At 35.3% G+C, this 22,839-nt stretch overlaps 2 protein-coding genes across 4 annotated transcripts in view; one reads left to right on the top strand and one right to left on the bottom strand.

Moving 5' to 3' along the window:
* Nucleotides 1–1,558: 1,558 nt before the first annotated feature.
* Nucleotides 1,559–20,764, bottom strand: LOC124114716 (akirin-2-like). The gene is made up of 4 exons (XM_046475422.1): nt 20,336–20,764; nt 18,472–18,771; nt 12,056–12,127; nt 1,559–2,184 (listed from the first exon to the last, which is right to left on the bottom strand). Exons 1-4 carry the CDS (start codon nt 20,514–20,516, stop codon nt 2,174–2,176), a joined length of 564 nt encoding a protein of 187 aa, XP_046331378.1. The 5' UTR covers nt 20,517–20,764; the 3' UTR covers nt 1,559–2,173.
* A 26-nt stretch (nt 20,765–20,790) lies between these two features.
* Nucleotides 20,791–22,839, top strand: part of LOC124114713 (E3 ubiquitin-protein ligase SHPRH-like) — a 460,251-nt gene continuing 458,202 nt past the window's right edge. For 2 of the 3 annotated variants that reach the window (XM_046475414.2, XM_046475413.2), the window contains exon 1: nt 20,803–21,230. The gene's annotated coding sequence lies outside the window, so the exon portion shown is untranslated. Of the gene's footprint in view, nt 21,231–22,839 lie in introns of all 3 variants that reach the window. The other variant, XM_046475415.2, reaches the window with a different exon arrangement.

The following is a 22,839-nucleotide window of genomic DNA, read 5'->3' as shown; positions in this document are numbered from 1 at the left end:
CCTGGGTATGCTGCGCTGGCGCTACAGCTACATCAGTTACAAGTTGAAATATTTCACAGTTGTTTTTATTAAAGCTTGTACCTGTCAACAATAAGCCTTACAATTAAATTGCCAGTTGGAAGAAATACATAAAATCGGTCACAATGGTTCAAGACTGAATCAAGAATGTATGAATCAATCCATGCTGAAGTTTAAAATAAACCATTCAAGACAAGTGTACAGATTTGTGTGTCAATGGCTTAAGTATATCACCTACAAATGGGAACATTTCAAACATGTCAGAAATACATATTAGATAGTCTATGACACTTAATCCACGTGGACAATTTAATGTGAAGTCATTAGCTATGTTATTTTAGGTCGACAATTTAGAATTCCGATTTGATTTACGCAACAACAATTTATTCCCATTCCCATTATGACCGGGATCTGTGGGTTAACGTGTACTGTTGCGTTGATTGTCTGCATCACGTTATCACATGGTCTGCAACTGCACAATGATCTCTCGATGTAGTCATGTTTGGATTGTGTATGATTATGAAGTTTTGTGGTGGGAGGTACAGCAATGCACAAAATAAATCTTTGCTGCAAACAGTTATAGAGCAATGGTTTCAAAACAAATTTGAGCCATTGATACTAGTGAAGATAACATCCTTAATAAGAATAATCATTTCACCTCCTTGCTTTGATTTGGATTTTAACCTTGGGATTACGAACAGTTTGTAATATGGTACATCAAGCTTGAATGAGTTTTCTTGAATGCTGACAAAACGCTTTCCTGCTTTCTTGTATTTCTTTGGGGAATTGCTCCGAAATAGAGAAATAGAGAATTATACATTTTAAGTCTTTTCTAAAAAAAATCACGTTGGAAACTTGCGGAATTTGGCTATGATGGTTCGAATTTTCCCGCTACTTGGCTTTCCAATTCTGTGTGCACATTCTGTGTCCGGCGTCTGTGTTAGCTCCAGCTTATCTGTACAGAAGCTCTGAACAGTAGCCACACAATTCTTGTTATCCCCACCCTCCTGCAGGCTGAAGAGCAGATTATCACGCATAGATCTACATTGTAAATCTATCACATCGTGGAGCTTTCTGTTCAAAGATGAATTCATTGTGGGATGAAGAAATATTCAGCTGCTGGCTAGTTTCTTCTTCATCGGGAGTTCATCCTATTTCTGATAGCTTTCATCCCTTCTTTCTTTTGACCCACTGAGTATTCTATTATGTCTAGTTTCCGTAAACGCTAAGCAATGCCTTCGATTTTAAACAATAAATCATGCGTACAGGGTGGGGGCTGCCATGCGGAAACTGACTGGGTACCCAGTACTGCATGTATTGAGGAATGTTACTCGTAACATACATGTTATGTTCTGACACTGCTTTTGACTGACTTATGCCTGGATAAGCTTCTGTACACAATATTCACATACATACAGTTGCACAAATACTGTCTTTTTGACCGTTCTGACGCAACCCATGGCAGGATGTCATCCCAATGTTCTGAAAAAGGGTGTGGGTAAAAAACATTACTTGATACATTGATGTCAAGATGCATAAAAACTGTTGAAACCATCTTTATTAAGCAAATTTCTCTAAGAAGTATTTACACAAGTTGCTATATAAGTTACCAATATTAAATAAAATACAGAAGAAAACATAAAAATTCACTTTTTTTTAAATCTACCTACAACAGACTTTGAAACTACAGTTGGCATCAATCACTCTGCATTCACTTCTGACAGACGAGCGAGCAACCAACACATAAGTCTCAATTTTCTATGTACATGTTGCACAAAGTGCTAATGACAATGTTATCATCGAATGCCCATGACAATGATACAATCAAAAGAAAAGGTTGCTATTGACAAGTTTAGCACCAAGGCTAAGTCAAATCACAAGGCTGAGCAGCATGGGCTTGCTTGATCACTGGCCACCATATCAACAAACACAAACAAGTCCCTCATGTATAGATTGTGTCATATGTAAAAGTTGTAGAAGTTTCATGTCCAAGCAATTCCACTGTTGCTTGGTAATAAAAGCAAGCCGCTTAATGTGGGCTCAAAATCAACATATAAAATGAACAGGTTTCTTTTCAAAGAAAGTCTTCCAGCATGCATAAAAAGCTTCACATTTTCACAAACTCTGCCAATCATCCATACCTCAGAAAGCAATCTTATGACACATCTGCAAGTAAAAAAGGTCAGAATTACAACAATGAATCACAAAACAACTTATCTATGTAGCACCAAGGCTAATTATAGACAAATACTTTTCCACAAGAGATGAATACAAACCAGACCTATAGGAGCAGCTCAAACTGTCCTTACTGAAATGTAAAGAATGTTGCTTTAACCTTTAGCCTGCTGAATTGTTTTCACACTTCTTACCCCTGCCTGCTGGATTAATTTTAGCATAAGGCGCTCTAAAGAGGGTGGGTGATTTCAAACAGTCGGTGCCTCATTAAACAAGGGTCAATTGAAGAAATATTTTTCACATTTATTCCTGATTGAAAACTACCCAATACTATATAAAAATATCCCGATGTTTTCAATCATACCAAGGTTAAGACCAAAGCGAACACAAAACTTGTAAATTTTCTTGAGCTTACCTGAATTACGTTATTGAAGGTGGTTTGCATTTCATGCTAGGAACCTTTTAATATCCTAACATTTGTGCAAATTGATTTCAATACTCATATCTACGATATATTAATTTTAATTGAGTAAAAATTTGTTGTTTTTTTATCAGCATATAACAGCGCGATGGTAAATTATGAACTATTTCAGTAAATTTATTATCTAATCGTTAAACAGAACTTTATTCGAGGTCATCATGTCCTCATTTCTGAGGTGTCCATATTTTTCACATTTTTATATATTTTAAGGACAAAACGTGATCCGAGTAGATCTGCATGTTTTGTTATGTAAAACAAATTCTTGTCTTAAAATGAGAAAAGGAATCATTCAGACGATTTTTTTTTATCCCATTGATTCACGAAAACCAGTTGAAATGTACAGTGGTGACTTTTGTACCCAAAATTTCTAGTAATTTGTTACCCAAATGTGTATGTGATTTTGTAGATCTAGATCTACCAAGAATTATTTCAAAGATATACATTAATTTTGGTGTCTTAAACTTAACATAATATCACTTTCCTATCAAAAAAGTACATTCTAACTTAGGTTTAACCAACTTAACTGGCCTCTTCTTCAGTGACAAGACGTCAATTTTCTCTCAAAACTAAACAATCAATTTCAAGGATCACAGTCATAATCATATTATGAACTTGATGAAATATTTTATTATGTGTTCTGTTCATCTACATGAAAACATAAATATAATTATAGATCTATTGTCTTATTTTCTTAGGTACAAATTCACAAAGTATTTTGGGTACAATTTAATTTGTTTTGGGTACAAAATCACATATAGGAGCCTAGAATCTATATATATTTACACTACCTCGTTGTGTACCAAAATTTTATTGGTTCAGAGGACGGGAGGTTCTCAGAAGTGTTTTCAACAACATCTTTAATATTTTAAATTGTTCTTTTTGTAATGTTAGACCAGTAAAAATATTATGTTGTTATTATTATGGCATATCAATACGTTATATCGCTCTCCGTTGCGTTCGTTTTCAGAAAATATTTTAAATTTAAAATCATCGAGCGTGAAATCCATTACAGATTCGGATTTAGACTTACACATTTGATGGCGACAATCATGAAGAAATATGAAACAAATAGGAGTGAAGACTGCTCTCCAGATCAATAAATAGTACCGTATTTTCTTGAGTATAGTGCGCACCCATGTATAATTGGCACCCCCCTCTAGCGGGTTCAATATTTTGGAAAAAAAGAAATTTGAATATTATGCGCAGAATTTTTTTACACCGTACCCTTTCAGCGAAGTCCGGCAAACGAACGGGTGCTGAGAAACTTGTCAGTACAAATTCGAAATTTGAGATAAAAAATCACCAGACATGTTTATTTACCGTTTAAATAGTATTTATTGTTCTGCTAGGCATTGTTTTATATTTAGGGATTAAGATTACCTTGCGTATTTTCTCGTAAACTAAGCTGGAAACAGCAATCAGCTGTACACACGTTTTCTTGGAATCGACCGGTGATTCGGTCAAGACACACCCAATGATATAACTTTATAAGATTTTTAATGCAAGGATCGGCAACAATTGTATCTGAAACTATTTTATTTATCAGGAATAATATATTCCATTATTTTCTTAGTTATATGCAACCTTTACTAAACATATTTAAAATAATAATAACCCTAAGCGAAGCAGCTGATCGCTATTCCCGGGTATTATTTTTTACATGGAACATGTCTGACCAGTCACCGTCAAGGCTCACGCGCACGTAATCACGTGATAGCGAGAATTTCATGTTGACATAGAATCGTCAAACAAAAACAAATATGACTTTTAACGAGTCAAAGTATGTCATTTATGATATATGTATCCATTCTCTGTCAACTAAAGTTTGTTTCAAGGCGTCAATAGCGGTATTCTGACCGTGGTTGCTGCTAATAACGGTGAGTTGTGCGATCTTCCGATCGCTTCACACACGATTTCGCCGAAATTTATAAAAACAATATTATAAGGAATTTTGAATAAAATCAATGAAATAAGTTACAAACATAAGTCCAGATATACAAAGAACACTTTTTATAGCCAGACAGTGTAATTACATAATTATTTTGCGTACTTCAGTATGGATTTGTTGACATGGTATTTCTGGTGTTTCGTGCTCACAGTAATGTCTTTCCATGGGGGGAAAAAACATCCAAACTCATAATTCGTGTATAATGCGCACCCCCTTCTACACAGCTGTGTTTTTTCGAAAAAAAGTGCGCACTATACTCAAGAAAATACGGTAAATAGTTGACGAAATATAGTAAATTATGTATTTTCTTTTGAATTTGAATCTATTTCGGAATTTCTTTTTGATAGCTTACCAACTTTTGCATATTGTGCTTCCATGTGTCACATGCAGTACGTGCTTCCGGTTTCAGATATGACAGCTAAAATTGCAAGTATTTTGATTATTTCTCGTAAACTGCATTATTTTGCTATTGAATGGTTTACCTAGAATGTATATCAATTCAGATTTTGCGTGTCATCCAATATTTGTCATTTTTCGCAGTGTTTGTTGACTTTGTTCAACTCAACAAATCGCGAGGTAGGCCACGCCCAAACGTATCAATGACGTTTGTCAATGTGTCCGAAAGTTTATCAAACGAAATCATTTGCAAACTCAATGTTTTTCAAATTAATTTCTGACAACTAAGGCGGTGGGGAGGGATATAACACATTGATATGACATAATAACAACATAATATTGTTATCGGTTTATCATTGCAAAAAAGAACAATTTAAAATATTAAAGGCATTGAAAAGTATTATGGAAACTTTTTCTGAGAACATCCCGTCCTCAAAACCGAGGAAAATTTTGGTACACAGCAACTGGATTCAGGGTGTATATATATATAGGCTCAATGTAATTTTGTACCCCAAACAAATTAAATTGTACCCAAAATACTTTGTGAATTTGTACCTAAGAAAATAAGACAATAGATCTATAATTATATTTATGTTTTCATGTACATTGTGAACATTAGTAAATGATTAAACATAAAAAACATTTCATTAAGTTAATAATATGAGGCGACACTTTTCTTATTTCTTGGTTTATGGATTTCAAACTCATTTCAAAAGTGAGGCAGGCCAATTTAAAAAAGAAAAGAAAAAAGAAGCCTCACTTTTTTTACTTGAATTTTGTCCTAAAAAGTTAGGTAGGTATGAAAAAAAATATCCTGGCGTAACAAAAGTAAAATAACTCAATTTTTCAAGAACTTTTTATTATATCCCTGGCACTAGGCTTGTGCACAAATGGCAACATAACAATATTCATGTCATGGATGGAAATGCATGAAAGACGCTGCTATTTTGGCAGCATGGGCAACGTTTAACTCTTTCAACACCAGCCAACCAGAAGATTACTTCTGTGACACCAAGTTCCCAGAGACTCTTGTGTGATAGATGAAACCAACATTTATCAAGGAAATTATATGCTGAAATTAACATCTTTGCTACTACATGTTTGGCCATACACTATTTGAAAGGTCTAATTAATCCTATTGTTTATAAATATGAAAGTTATGTGTATTACATTATTTAAATAATTCATTAACAACTAAATAAAGTTTGTTTTAAATAAAAATAATGTAAGCTAAAACATTCATAACGTCCAGATTAAGGACCAATGAAGCGCAAATTTAAAGATTTTTTCGGCAAATATAAGAATTCATAAAATCCACTTACCCATTTCTTTTTTTATTTTCATTTGTTTACGTTGTTGGAAACGTTATTTTAAAAAGAATTACAAATAATATCTGTCATCACCCATTTCCCGATGATAGTGGCTGTCCGTTCACTAACACGAGGAATTACCTCCGTTTTCAAAGCTTCGTATGAATGACACATACGTCGAAGGCTGCCATGTCAGTATACATTAAAAAAAAACTTATATTGTTTCACCGACAAAATCTGCTACAAGGTTCGTGATTGGTCAAATTTAAGCACGTGACCTAAGGCAGCCAATCAAATTACAGCAACGGTAATTTTCAGACTTTGGCGAGAGGTTTGGGTTAAATCATGTTATTCTGAACGTTTAAGCATGAAATCGTGATCTATATTAAAAATATGGAACTTTATGGATGCATAGAGCTAGGTTACGAGCTGTGACAAAGATTTCTTATGCATATATTTTGGCATTAAGACATCGTGTCAGAGCCGAAAAATCGAGGCGACGAAAGGCGAGATGTCATTTGACTGACGATTACATGCGATCGCACGAAAAGTTGGAAATAATAACTAAGATGTCAGTTTGGCAACTTTTATAGATATATTTTTGATGATTTTATTACTTTGTAAATAAAGACGTTTCAGCACGTGGAATGTCTTTATTTTGCTGTTTGACATGTTCGATGAGGACCCGTTGTCGAAGTGTGTCTGAGAATTTTATTTTCAATAACATTGCGGGAAAATAGTGTCTAGTGAATACATTTTTGATCTATAGATAAAGAAATGATAAAATCAAATGGAATACGTATTTCAGACATTGTGAAATGTGATAGATTTAATAAATGAATGATATGACAAGTACCGGTAGGTTAATATAATTATAAACTATTTTGACGTGACTTGGACGGTCTACCGTGCGGTGTGACTTGTGGCTTTGAACGGCCAACAGTGTTTAAATAGTTAAACTGGTCACCACTGCGCTTTGAGTTGACAAGCTTTGATGGTATTAGAGAAGGATCCCAGCAAGAAATATCAGAGTGACTTCCCTTTGCTTTACTCTCGACGAGGAAATGAAATCTTTTTTCTTTTTTTAAACTTTTTGTCGAAATGATCAACGGTAATAAAAAAAAGAGGGTAATTTTCATTTTTTTTTTTTTAACATTTGGACTTTGAAAGAGTGGCGCATCCATAAACCAAGAAATAAAAAAATTGTCGCCTGATGACTGACCCTTGAAATAGATTGTTTGGTTTTGATAGAAAAGTTAAGTTGGTTAAACCTAAGTTCATTGTGTTGTCTTGATAGGAAAGTGATAGTTAATTAATTTTAGGATACTAAAATTAATGTATATCTTTGAAAAAAAAAAGGAAAATTATTCTAGGTAGATCTACAAAATCACATACCCATTTGGGTACCAAATCACTAGCTATTTTGGGTAAAAAAATCACTACATTTGAACTGGATTTTGTGAAATTAAGGATGATTCCTTTTCACATTTTAAGACAAGAATTTGTTTTACGTAACAAAACTGGTAGATCTACACGGCTCATGTTTTGTCCTAAAAATAGAAAGAAAATGTTAAGAGGCCCATAGGGCCTGTATCGCTTACCTGGATATTTACGCAATCATGACAAAATATATTTGCAATGTACATGTATATCATACTGCAAATATATTGTAATTTTGACTGACAGCATTTAAAATGGGTGGATGGCAAATCTGACAGCAGGAATGTGTATTTCTCTAGATACAAATGTCGCATAAAGACCTGAACTGTTTCCATGTTATGATCCAGGATAAATCATAATAAAGGTATTATTCTCTTTATAACAAACAAATGTATATGAACAGAAGGGCCAGTCCTGGTAACATATGAGCATTCCATCATTGTACTCTCAATTGAACATATGGTTTTGAGGTGGGGATCTTTACTGTGTCCAAGTTATGAACTCTATTAGGCCCCGCCCTTTAGTCCCCGGGGTTCAGCCCTGCCATTTCTCCAATTTGAATCATCACCATTGGAGAATGCTTCCAATCAAATATGGTTGATAACTATCTCTTAGTTCCAGAGAGGAAGTCATTTAAAGCAATATAGCCAAATAACCCCTATTTGTGGGGTTAGCCAGTCCAGTCAAATTTTGATAATTTCCAATTAGTGGTTCAGAAGAAGTCGTTTGAATAAATTGTGACGTTCTGACAACGGATGCTAGGTATGGCATAAGGTGAGCTAAAAATATGGACACCTCAGAAATGAGGGCTTTTATTATATAAATGAAGTTATAATTCTCCCTAACTTGTCACATGGTTTTGACAGGTCTAGCAAAGAAAAATCCTCATGAAAAAAATGTTTTATTTTATTTTTATGACACTGACAATATCTAGCACTTAACCAAAGAGCATTCAAATAAAGACATGTTTTTGATAGATAATACAACTTTCCTTTCCAATTCTTGTTTCATGATGGCAGGGGCACTTTTATACACACCAGCTGCAGGGTTAGAAATTGGCACTAGTACTATAGTCCTTGCCAAACTGCCCAATGGTAAAGGTATCATAAGGACTAGTGGAAAATTGCCATTTTTAAGGGTTTTGCTATATGTTATTATAAGGACTTGTGGACGAAAACTGTTAGTTTCTAAAGCTGCAGCTGAGGTAGTTGTGATACTGTAATTGCATATAAAGGAAAAACAGGTTTGCAGCGGTACTTATTTGTGCAAAATAGATCACATAAGGTGAACTAAAGTCATGGGGTGTGGCTGAGGCAAGGATATTCATGTACACAGGCACATTTCTTTTCACTCCAACCATAAGACAGACATGTGGAACATGATAAGGACCTTTTTTGACTCGATATTCTGAAACCCATCAATTGATCAAGGATGTCAGATCCAATGCTGGTGATGATCTGCATTTATTTTAATTTTATTTATACATGTACATCAGACTGACAAATAGATGAAAACCTGTTGACCACAGTCATTTACAATGGTTCATGTTCCTTCAGGCATTAATATTTTTGTAAATAGAAATTATTCAATCAAAACATGATTTAAGATATTGGAGATATGATACGGAAATTAGTTTGACGGTTTATGCAGGTTCCTAATAAGGGACACCCACTCATCATCCAAAATGTCTTGAAGGAGCTTTTTTCCAAATACTGTATTTTCTTGCGTATAGTGCATAACCCCCTCTAGCGTATTCAGTATTTTGAAAAAACAAAACAAGAAATTTCAAATATGTGCAGAAAAAAATCCATCATACCCCTTCAGCGAATTCAGGTAAACAAACAGGTGATAAAACTCAAATTTGAAAAAAACACACCAAAAAACAAAACAAAACCAAAAAACATAAAAAAATCCCAAGGCATGCTGATTTACCGTAAATCTGAATGGTATTTTTTGTTGCTAGGCATTGTTTTACATGCTGGGATTCAGATTACCTTGTGTATATTCTCTTGAACTAAGCCGGAAACAGCAATCAGCTGTACACACATTTTCTTGGAATCTACCAGTGATTCGGTTAAAACTAACCCAATGATATAACTTCAAAGGATTTTGATGCAAGGAAAATTGTATCTGAAACTATTTTTTAATCATTTAAAAAATAATAACCCTATGTGTAGCACTTTGGTGCAGCTGATCACTATTGCCTGTTATTTTTTCCCAACATGGAACAATTTGACCAGACACCGTCAAGGCTCCCACACACGTGATCATAAAAACTACATGTTGACATAGAATTGTCAAACTACAACAAATATGACTTTTGACAAGTCAAAGTATGGCATTTTTTATATATGTATCCATTGGCCTCTGTCAACTAAAGTTCGTTTCAAGGCGTAAACAGCGGTAATCTGACCGTGGTTGCTGTTAATAGTTATGTGATCTTCCGATTGCTTTAAACACGATTTTGATGAAATTAAAACATTAAAAGGAATTTTGAATAAAATTAATGAAATACAGTGATCCCTCGCTACAACGCTACCTTCGGGGTCCAAATAATTGATGAGCATTATAGATGATCAGCAGTTTAACGAAGGTTGAGTCGCAGGTGGTAGATGACAACAAAACAGTATACATGCTCTGCCTACCTAACACGATCTACCTTGCACGTTTCAGGGTTTCAAAAAAGATTAGAATAGAAGTTATTTATGATTCATAGTGTAGAAAAAGATTTATCAAGTATTAATATGCGCTTTAAAAAAACCCAACACATTGTATCCCTTCAGGAGAATAAACAGGTAGATCTATAACAAACTTGGTCAATAAAAGTATGAAATTTTATAAAAAACATCACTAGTAGACATGATGATTTAACATTTAAAATATATTTCCTGCTCTCTAAGGTATTCTTTTATATGCAGAGATTAAGATTACCGTGTGTATTTTCCCGTAAACTAAGCCGGAAATAGCAATCAGCTGTGCACGCGTTTCCTCCCAATCTACCGTGATTCAGTTAAAACGTACCCAGTGATACCACTTAAAAGAAATTTGATGCAATGTTGGAAGAAATTGTATCTGATATTATTATTTTATCAGGAATAATATATTCATATATCGTGTTATTTTAGTTGCAGCTTCCACCATATATAGTTAAAATTATAAGAACGACAAGCGTAGCACTTTGGTACAGATTGTATGCAGGATATTTTTTGACGTATGAAACGATTTTGACCAGTAACCGTAGGGACTTTCCATGCTGATTGTATTTCGATAGCGAAAACATTATGTTGACATTTAATAGTCAAACAGCCTCAAATATGACTTTTAGCGAGTCATGGTATGGCATTTATGATATTTGTATCCATTCTCTTGCAACTAAAGTTCGTTTCAAGGCGTTAATAGTGGTAATCTGACCGTGGTTGCTGTTAATAATGGTGAGATCTACCGATCACTTCGCATACGATTATAGAATGTAATAATTGAATGAAATTTAAAATATATACTACTCAAAAGTTAAGGATCACCTGATTCTTTCATATTACAATAGTTAAGCTCATGCCATGACAGATTAACTTTACCAATATGAAAGAATTGGGTGATCCTTAACTTCTTTTGAGTAGTATAATTAAAATATATATATGGCAACATTAGTCCAGTTAAACAATTATTACAAGATATTATAATAATAGGATTAAATTGTGTACTTCAGTTCGGATTTGTTGACTTGTATTTCCGCTGTTACGTGATCACTGATAATGTTTTCTGAGATGGGGGGAAAACATTGTGTCTTTGGAAAACTTTAATGTATTGAAAATGTTAGTAAATTTGGGGAGCCATGCTTTACCACGCGATATAACCGAGCTAGCGCTATATTGAAGGGCGCAATAACGAGGGAACACTGTAAGTTACAAACTGAAGTCCAGATATACAATGAACACTTTTTATAACCAGACAGTGTAATTACTTGATAAAGTACAGATTTGTTGACATGGCATTTGCAGTGTGACATGCTCATGGTAATGTCTTTGCTTGGGGGGGGGGGGGGGGGAGAGGAGTGAGAGAGACATCAAAAATCATTATGTATAATGCGCACCCTCTTCTACACAGCTGTATTTTTTGGGGGAAAAGTGCGCACCATACTCAAGAAAATAGGGTATTGTAATCAATATGCCGCTTGCCTCATCCAAGATTGAATAAATCCTGAAAAATCCCTTCAATCCAGTCAAGACAGCATTATTGGTGGGCTGTTTTTAGTGAAAGTCTAGGTCAAAACAAGGTACATGTACTTACAACTCATTGGAGCATCTCCAAATCTCCTTCGCAATTGGTCATGGTTGAATTTCAAAAATGCCTCGTATTGCTCTGGAAAAAAAGATAATAAGGATCACAATATACAGATTTCCAAAAATGAGGTTATCCAGTGAGGACAAGCTTTGGATAATTATTTCTGTTATGTTCATATGATCAAGCTGATGGATTATCAATTAAATATTGTTTGCGCCTTCCTCTTCCTGAGTTGGCTATCCTTTCAGGAAAGGAAGGCTAAATGAGTGAGTGAGTATGGTTTTATGCCGCTTTTAGCGCCTGAAATGGACTTCACACATTGTACCCATGTGGGAAATCAAACCTGGATCTTGGCGTGACGAACGAACACCTTAACACCAAGGCTACCTCACCGTTCCTGGCTAAATGAAGCAATGACATGGTATCATTTTAATCTCAAACCATGACAAATCTCTCCAAAACAGAAAATGTATTAGCAAACTTGAAGTACCACCACAGCAACTCAAAATTTCAATGGCATTGCTTTTAACAAATGGTAAATTGATGATCGAACATGTCAAAGAGCAAAATAAAGAAGATTCATGTAAATTGGTAAATTAAATAAAGTAATAAACAAAACCAATAAAAGAAAAATATACAAATTGTCAAACTTGTTAATTGTGTAATGCAAGTCAAATGACATCTCAGCATTTGTCACCTGATTTATAGGCTCTGACACAAGTTTTAACAAGAGTTTGCCACTAACGTGGCTATATCCCCCACCCCTGTAGCAGAATTGATGACATAATTAAATCTAAACAAACCCTAACCTTTTTTAACCGAGGTGGAACTTGTCATGGAAATTGTATAAAAAAGAAGAGTTTAGAACCTAAACCCATCTTGTTGCCATCGAAACGTAAAAAATGTAAATTTCTAAAATTTCTAAAAAGCATAAGGCACCAGTTCAGCATGTACCTGACAAACCTTTTACCGACCTTTTAAGCGTAAATTTAGAAGGAAATTATTACACATCACATTCATAATAATGTGTTCTAATCACTATCAGTAGATTATTTTGTAAAATAATAATACTTAGAAAAGGTTGATTCTGTTTATTCAAACAAGTGTCAGACACTAACAAGAGTTTGCCACTAACGTGGTTATATCCCCTGCCCCTGTTGCAGAATTTATGACATAATTGAATCTAAACAAACCCTAACCTTTTTTAACCGAGGTGGAACTTGTCATGGAAATTGTAAAAAAAAGATGAGTTTGGAACCATGTCCATCTTGTAAACGTAAAAAATAAATATTTCTAAAATTTATCAATAGCAAAAGGCACCAGTTCAGCATGTACCTGACAGACCTGCAAAGTTTGATGAAAAAATATTGAACGGTTTCTGAGTTATGCTCCGGAAATGAACCCTACCCTCACAGAACCTAAGTCCATCTTGTTGCCATGGAAACGTAATAAATGTTAATTTCTAAAATTTCTAAATAGCAAAAAGCACCAGTTCAGCATGTACCTGACAGACATGCAAAGTTTCATGAAAAAATATTGAACGGTTTCTGAGTTATGCTCCGGTCACGAAACGTGACGGACGGACAGAAGGAGACAGTTTCAATATCCACGCCAACTTCATTGGGCGGGGGATAAAAATAGGTTGTGATGCCTTGGTTAAGTTAAAATGTTCAGGATAACACGATTGAAGTATTTTTTGAATATATCATACGGCACTTCATAGTAGATTACGGCTAGGGGTGTCACTATACAGGCACCTCAAGATTTGAAGGTCAAGATATCAAGAGTATCTTGATACAGCAATACCGACCTTTTAAGCGTAAATTTAGAAGGAAATTATTACACATCATATTCATAATAATGTGTTCTAATCACTATCAGTAGATTATTTTGTAAAATAATAATACTTAGAAAAGGTTGATTCTGTTTATTCAAACAAGTGTCAGACACTAACAAGAGTTTGCCACTAACGTGGTTATATCCCCTGCCCCTGTTGCAGAATTGATGACATAATTGAATCTAAACAAACCCTAACCTTTTTTAACCGAGGTGGAACTTGTCATGGAAATTGTAAAAAAACCATGTCCATCTTGTAAACGTAAAAAATAAATATTTCTAAAATTTCTCAATAGCAAAAAGCACTAGTTCAGCATGTACCTGACAGACCTGCAAAGTTTGATGATAAATATTGAACGGTTTATGAGTTATGCTCCGGAAACGAACCCTACCCCTCACAGAACCTAAGTCCATCTTGTTGCCATGGAAACTTAAAAAATAAACATTTCTAAAATTTCTCAATAGCAAAAGGCACTAGTTCAGCATGTACCTGACAGACCTGCAAAGTTTGATGAAAAAATATTGAATGGTTTATGAGTTATGCTCCGGAAACGAAACTTGACGGACGAACGGAGCCCGTTTCTATATCCCCCGCCAACTTTGTTGGGCAGGGGATAACAAGTTAGTTGGAACTTGAAATGTACTTTTAAGAAATGCTGAAAAGTGAATACAGTCCCACATTTGTTTGTCATTTAAATGAATGGAAGTGTTCAATTGCTTCATGTCACTTGTGACCACATCTTGGGGAAACAAAATAGTTATCACACATCATAATTAACTCAATGTCAAGCCTCACTTCACCATAATCAAATCATTTATCAGTCAGCTATTGTCATACTTTGTCAGCTACTTTTATGAGTTACTGGTAATTAACAACACTGCCCTGAACATGCTGAACCAGCTCCACCAGTAAAATACCACGAAGAAGAATTAGTATAAAAATGATTCAGCCTACATAGCATAAATGGAAAAAAATGTCAAATGTTCTTATATCTTAATTTAAAAATAAAAAGCCAACAATATAAACACTGCTTAACCCAAGCAACAAATACTAACACTAAACACTGGTTAAGTCTGACCAGACAATAACATCTACCGTATTTTCTTGAGTATAGTGCGCACCCATGTATAATGCGCACCCCCCTCTAGCGGGTTCAATATTTTGGAAAAAAAGAAATTTGAACATTATGCGCAGAAATTTTTTACACCGTACCCGAAGTCCGGCAAACGAACGGGTGCTGAGAAACTTCGTCAGTACAAATTCGAAATTTGAGATAAAAAATCACCAGACATGTTTATTTACCGTTAAAAAGTATTTATTGTTCTGCTAGGCATTGTTTTATATTTAGGGATTAAGATTACTTTGCGTATTTTCTCGTAAACTAAGCTGGAAACAGCAATCAGCTGTACACACATTTTCTTGGAATCGACCGGTGATTCGGTCAAGACACACCCAATGATATAACTTTATAAGATTTTTAATGCAAGGATCGGCAACAATTGTATCTGAAACTATTTTATTTATCAGGAATAATATATTCAATTATTTTCTTAATTATATGCAACCTTTACTAAACATATTTAAAATAATAATAACCCTAAGCGAAGCAGCTGATCGCTATTCCTGGGTATTATTTTTTACATGGAACATGTCTGACCAGTCACAGTCAAGGCTCATGCGCACGTGATCGCGAGAATTTCATGTTGACATAGAATCGTCAAACAAAAACAAATATGACTTTTAACGAGTCAAAGTATGTCATTTATGATATATGTATCCATTCTCTGTCAACTAAAGTTTGTTTCAAGGCGTCAATAGCGGTATTCTGACCGTGGTTGCTGCTTATAACGGTGAGTTGTGCGATCTTCCGATCGCTTCACACACGATTTGCCGAAATTAATAAAAACAATATTATAAGGAATTTTGAATAAAATCGATGAAATAAGTTACAAACATAAGTCCAGATATAAAAAGAACACTTTTTATAGCCAGACAGTGTAATTACATAAGTATTTTGCGTACTTCAGTATGGATTTGTTGACATGGTATTTCCGGTGTTTCGTGCTCACGGTAATGTCTTTCCATGGGGGGAAAAAACATCCAAACTCATAATTCGTGTATAATGCGCACCCCCTTCTACACAGCTGTGTTTTTTCGAAAAAAAGTGCGCACTATACTCAAGAAAATACGGTAAACTTTTCTTTCATTCGCTTGCAATTTTCATTATAAGTTTACAACTCAGGGTTTCAGATGGCTGTCGGTCACCGGTCATAGACTGATAAAATTTCTATTTGACCGATGGTTTGTTTAAGTTGTTGGACTTTTGACCGATAGAAATGCTAAGCAAGCCGTCACACGTGTCATAATTTCATGACTAAATAGTAGGGATTATTCCACTCAGGGTATCGATTTTAATGCCCGATGAAATGCTCTCATAAAGTTTAGTGCCAATCGAGAGAATGTACAATACACATATTGTCCTGTTTTCTATCCGAGCTTTCAGCATCATATACAGTGAGTGTTCTCTCGCTATTGCGCCCGTCAATAATAGCGCTTACTCGGTTATAGTGGGCGGTAAAGCATGGTCCCAAAATTTACTTATGTTTATAATAAACTCAAGTTTTCCAATGACACGATGTTTTCCCCCCATCTCAAAAAAACATAATCAACTGATCACCGCGATCACGTAACAACGGAAATACCAGTCAACAAATCCGAACTGAAGTACGCAATTTAATCCTATTATTATAATATCTGGTTATAAAAAGGTGTTCATTGTTTATCTGGACTTACGTTTGCAATATATCTTATAGATTTTATTAAAAAATTTATTCAATAATTATAATAATTTTGGCGAAATCGTATGCGAAGTGATCGGTAGATCGCACAACTCACCGTTATTTACAGCAACCACGGTCAGACGCCTTGAAACGAACTTTATTTGCAAGAGAATGGATACACATATCATAAATGCCATACCTTGACTCATTTAAAGTCATATTTGAGGCAATTTGACTATTAAATGTCAACATAACACTTTCGCAATCGAAATACATGTAGCGCGGGAAGTCCCTTCGGTGACTGGTCAATTTGTTCAAAACGTAAATAATTAGATCTAACTATGTGAAATCTCCGCAAAAATGCTGAAAATCGCGTTTTTTAAAACTGTGGTCCTCGAAAAGAGTCATCTTCCTCGTAAAAATATAATCAAAGATTAAAAAAAATACTCCGAAAATATCGTGTTTCCGGAGAACCGTCGTGGATTGTCCTGTTTTCGATCAGAACTTTCAGCATCAATTATGCCTTTCTTATTATTCATGACACAATACTATTATCGTCGGATCATAGGTTTTCGGACATCATACGTTTTCAATCACGAATACTTGCACCATAACGGTAGTCGTCACACAGAAATTATAAATACTCAGATGATGGCTTGATTCTAAGATAAAGTTGTCCTTTATGAATAAGTGAATGAGAAGTTTTACACTTACAGTTGTTCATGTGATCAGCGAGAAAACTATGACTGTTTCTTCAGTGTCCGAAAACCCATAACCCTGGATATGTGTTGAAATAATGTCATGTTTGCAATGTTTTTTTCAACAAAAGGTAAGTAAGTACAAGGCTATTTAAAAAAAATATATATTTCAACATGGGGAAAGGTCAGACATTGCACGCTTGTGACAGTTGTCCTCGTGTCTGGGGGATGGGGGGTGAAGTTGATGGCAGTATTGCTCCCAGACCCGGCAGGTAGCCGGGTGTGCGGAAGCTATGCCCGATTTTTTAAAAGTATTGATTTAACTTCGAAATTTTACTGCATCAAGAATCTTTGTTTAAGTGACTTGTTGACTTTTGCCACTGACTTATTACATTTCTTGGGTCCAAGTCATTGACCTGTATACAGCTTTTTGTGTCAAAATCACTGCAACTTCCATTTTCATCCAAATTACTTGTATATTTACTTGAGATTGCAGATGGATGGTGCCTTTGTAAGTGAAAGCTCATGTTGGTTGTGCTACCAGTGTAGGAAATGTGCATTTTACACATTTACACAGAGCCGAGAATTCAAGGCGACGAAAGCCGAGATGTCATTTGACTTACATTACACGCGATTGCATGAAAAGATGAAAATAATAACTAAGATGTAAGTTTGATTACTTTTAGATATATTTTTGTTGATTTTATTTATTACTTTGTATAATATATTTAAAGATTTGTTTAAAAGGTCTTTATTTTGCTCTTTGACATGTTCAATGTGGACCTGTTGTCGAAATGTGTGCCCGAGAATTTTATTTTCAATAACATCGCGGGAAATAGTGAATAATTTTTTAATTTATCGATATAAAATGATAAATTGAAATGGAATACGTATTTCAGACATTGTGAAATGTGATAAGATTTAATAAATGAATGATATTACAGGTAGGTCCTTAAAAATATATACTATCTTGACGTGACTACGGCTTGGCCGGAAAACCGGCCTACAGTGTCTGGGGACTCGATGCTTCTTGGCCCGGAAAACCGGCCTACGGTGTTGAAAGAGTTCAGAAGCAACAATCATACTTTTTTCACCTCTAATACTTACCAGCTACCTTGTTTGTCAAGACTGAGTTGTATTCTTCTCTGATCTGATCTTCTCTGTCTTTGACCATTCTCTCACATATCATACTAACTTGTCTAAATGTGAAAAGAGGTACATCTTTTTTGCTTGGTGATAGGGTGTTATAGAGAGATGACTGGGAGTTTGAAGAGGTTGGGCTCTCCATGCCAGAGGTAGAGGGCATGTCCATGGAGGGATGGGGAGGACTTGTAGAACCTGGATATTGTAGTTGGCGCCTCCTTTGCATCTTCTTTATCTCCAAACTAATGCTAGCAGCAATTTGTTCTGAAAATGACAAAAAAATTATATACTCCAAAGATGCTATTAACTGGGCCAAAGCACTTAGAAATCTACAGTTTAAGTCAACACAGAAAGTCAGTTCACAAAAGATGCCAGTTTTCACATTCACAAATATCAATACCAATCAATAAAACAGCCCCAGAAGAAAATTCTGCGATACAATAAACTAGTGCTAAGCATAGCGGAGTTATGCCCCCTTTTCTTTGTGTGTAACCTCTGTCGCCTTTTGGCGTCAGAGAAAATTAATTAATTAATTTACAGCATGCTATTTTTTACATTGAATGTATGTCGTTATACATACGCACATAACTCCATTTGATATGTAGTTATGTCGTTCAGATATAAGGCAGTATTTTGTTCGCTCACGGTTTCCGTAAAGCTTCTAAATAAAAAAAATCGTTGCACAGTACTTTTATCGTGTACGATAATAATCGGAGAAATTTACTGTTTTTCAATGCAGAATAAATTGTCAAACACTTAGAAGTGTCTTTTTTTAAAAAACGGTTTAATACTGGCAGTTAAATTTACACCATCAAATAGGAAATTTATTATTTTCCACCTCTGCGTAATTTTATAGCCAGAAATAAATCCAGTGCCACGTGAGCGCAATTCTGGCACAACCTTCCCTTTTCGGATCTTAGGAAAATATGCGTCAGAAAAGAAAACTCGGCATCCAGAGGGTTAAGAGCCCATTAGCTAAGGAAATAAACTGTAAAGCGGCAGGAAAATGATGGATGCCTCAGCAGAATTTGTGTGAATATGGCGGTATGCCATAGGCATGATAGGTGTCCGGTATTGCATTCTTTCTAAATTAGTTTTAGAATTGTGTTTTTAGAAGAAAAGAAAGATGGTAGTAAGCAATGACAGAACTAAATGGGCATCATTATGTTGCTGGATTTCTGTCACATGACAACAATGTGTCTTTTAAAAATTTGTATTTGAGCAAGGTACTCATATGGTGTTTTTTTGGCCCTTGTTTATATCAGTTGACATCCCAGGTCCCTTTAATATGATTAAACCTCGAAATTGAACATCAAAGCAATTCCTATACATCTAAACTCAGACAACATTATCACATGAAAATAGCTCATGGTGAGCGAAAACAAGAAACCTGTGGTATTTTTTATTAATTTTGGAAACTGAAAATGGCACTTATGACAGGTTCGGGTTCCAAGGACTTACAAAAGCTCTTTTTAATCTGGCGAGATGTCTGAAAGACATAGAAACTTACTATGCAAGGGACTAGCTTGTGCATATCCCTTCCCAAAAAGGTGGAGGGGTAGTCTGTATACATACTGCAGTAGCCAACCAATGAAGCCAGCTAACTGCTGTCGTCTGTGTCCTTAGCATTTCGAAATCATTTCAAGGATGTATTGTTTAATGAATCCAAAAGTAATTTGGCTGTCAAATTGTCATTAACCAAACATTTTAACAGTTACACATGGAGAGTGAATTTCTTTCGCGGATCATTTGTAACACAACAAAATCCTTAGTACTGGTACAGATAAAGACCCAAAATGTAACATTCTACCCAGATTTTTTTGATTACCTGAAGTGTATTTTGGAGTCACATCTGCAAATGGGGATGGATTGAGCTGATGTGCCTTTGTTGGGGGCGTTGATGGTGACAGTGTCATTGGCATACACCTTCTTCGCTTTGGCGTTCCTTGACCAGGACTATGCAATGGGTCGAAATCATGACTTCTCTTGAGCGTTGCTCCACAAGCCATCTTTTCACCACAAATTGGTCGATGGCTCCCTTGTTTCAATCACCCACAAATCAATAGAAATCCACGGAAAATATTAAATAAACAGTTATAGACGTAGTTCGATAGTATTTCTTCTCTTCTACGACCGAAGACTTTTAAAAATATCTCAACTTTATCAACGATGGTCGCAGATTACCAACTGCTCACCGTACCAACCGATATTTAAAATGGCCGTTTGAGTCCGATAATATGCGCCTCGATCTGACATACAGGTTTGTGGTAATGTGAAATTCGATCATCAAATACGTTTTTGGATTTATCGTACATCATAACACACGAAAAGTATGAGTGGTAATTAGGTATTAGAATAGGGGTGTCTTTTTATTATGGAACATGTCACTCTAAAAAATGACCTCAAACAGAAAGGACTAGTAAATGCGCACACTAAAACCAGAATTCGTGTTTGTTACAATCGGTATTTTCAACACCGGAAGTAAACAATCTTTGTGACTCTCTTGATAAACCCGGTAAATACAGTGTCAGCAGAAATAGTATTTCCCTGTCATTGAGTATATATGCCATGATTAGGAGCTCAACCAGACCCTTTTATATTCACATTTGGCACGATCGCTACCACTAAGATAGTATAAGGACCCAATGCCAATGACAAGTTGTAAAGAAATTTACAGATGACTCAAAAGAGTTAAATTTTCCGGGGCCTCAACAATTCAAAAGGTAAGTAAGATCGTAAACAGCTGGTAAAGGACGCCAAAGGGTGACATTCTCTAGGTATAGTGCTACATGTGTTTATAGTAATTCTGCCGTGTGAAATATTACAGCTTTCTCGCGAGATGATGTGTAATAAAATAACTAGAATGTAAGATATGTGCATTTAGAAATCATTTAGAAAACGGCACCAGAGTGGCTGACATGGCACCTGTTTTGCCTGGGAAAACGGTACCATTTATAATATTTGGTATCTTCGCATACTGTGTTTTCGCGCCCCTAAGAAGTATTGGAGCACCTTTAGAATACATGCAGTAGCCTGCAACCTCAGGGTATCACGGTACTTGTCATATACGCTAATTTGAACAAAATGCACTCACTAACCTTTATGATTATTCATGTTCTCTATATCAGGTGTTATTTATTTTGTCTAAATATGCATATTTTACTTATAAAAGTTCATTATTTACATTAGTTGCACCGAGTAAAAGCTGGGCCTCGCGCTCAGTTTGACAAAGGAGAGAACTCCATTGTATTGCGGGACAGGGAAAAGTTGTGTATGAAGGTCCGAATTGGACAAAAGCAGCCACTAAGTATAATGTTCTTGAATGATCCTTGCTCTGTTGATTAATGATATGATCCTTGAAGGAGTGAAACGAAGACTTTTATTCGTCGTCAATGTAATGAATACTGAGTGCCGCCATTGATACTGGCTCGCACATGGTCAATCCCAAAACGAGACCCTGACCTCTGACCCATACATATACAAGGCCGTAGTTAACTTTTTTTGACAGGGAGGGCAAATATTTGTACGAGTATGACTTGTCCTACACTTGATTCAAATAAAACTGTTTTCTATAAAAAAAATCCAGGGGGGCAACTGCACCCCCTGCCCCCCGGCTGTCTACGGCACTGATATGCATACAATTATAAACCTTGATTGCATACACACTACAATCCTCCTTAACTTTACATTAAAAAGTAGGGCAACATACAACTGATAAGTAATAATCTCAAAACTTACTAGTTAAGCCAGATATCCTGATTGCCTAGAAGAATATTATCTTGAAAACAATCCTATCAGATTATATAAATCACAATATTAACTTAAACTTCTAAAATGATGAACAACCTCAAATACCGCCCTTAACACTGACATAAATCATTACTTTGCTGAATATTAAGATAATAGGGATACTTTCTTGAACAAACATCAAATCTTATGTAAGAAATTGAAGAATATACAATTGTATTCTATCTGCATACTAATCAATAAAAGAACTAGACCACTTTTACATGAACTAACCAGTGGAATTATAAATCAACTGTTGTCAACCTTTATGTTCAACCTTTATGCTCCGGATAGAACATATCTTTGATGATCATAATATGTTCAAAAACACTTTCTAAAAGTTCTGATATAGAGATCACACTTCATGTGTACATTTGTGATTTTACATCACTAATGTTTCTGGATATAATGTATCATTTTGTAGTCCCGGAATCGAACTGGCAAAGTGATGGATCTGGTAGAACGTCTGTTTGGTAGTTTCAGGATGGAAGTAGGCGAAATATGTTCTCTTTGAACTTCATCTGATGTTTCACCTGACTGATTTGA

Source organism: Haliotis rufescens, unplaced genomic scaffold, assembly GCF_023055435.1.
Source record: "Haliotis rufescens isolate VD_foot unplaced genomic scaffold, xgHalRufe1.0.p SCAF_5, whole genome shotgun sequence".
In the NCBI taxonomy this organism is placed as follows: Eukaryota; Metazoa; Mollusca; class Gastropoda; order Lepetellida; family Haliotidae; genus Haliotis; species Haliotis rufescens.
Note: the sequence above shows the minus strand (reverse complement) of the source record. Positions and strands in the feature narration are given on the sequence as shown.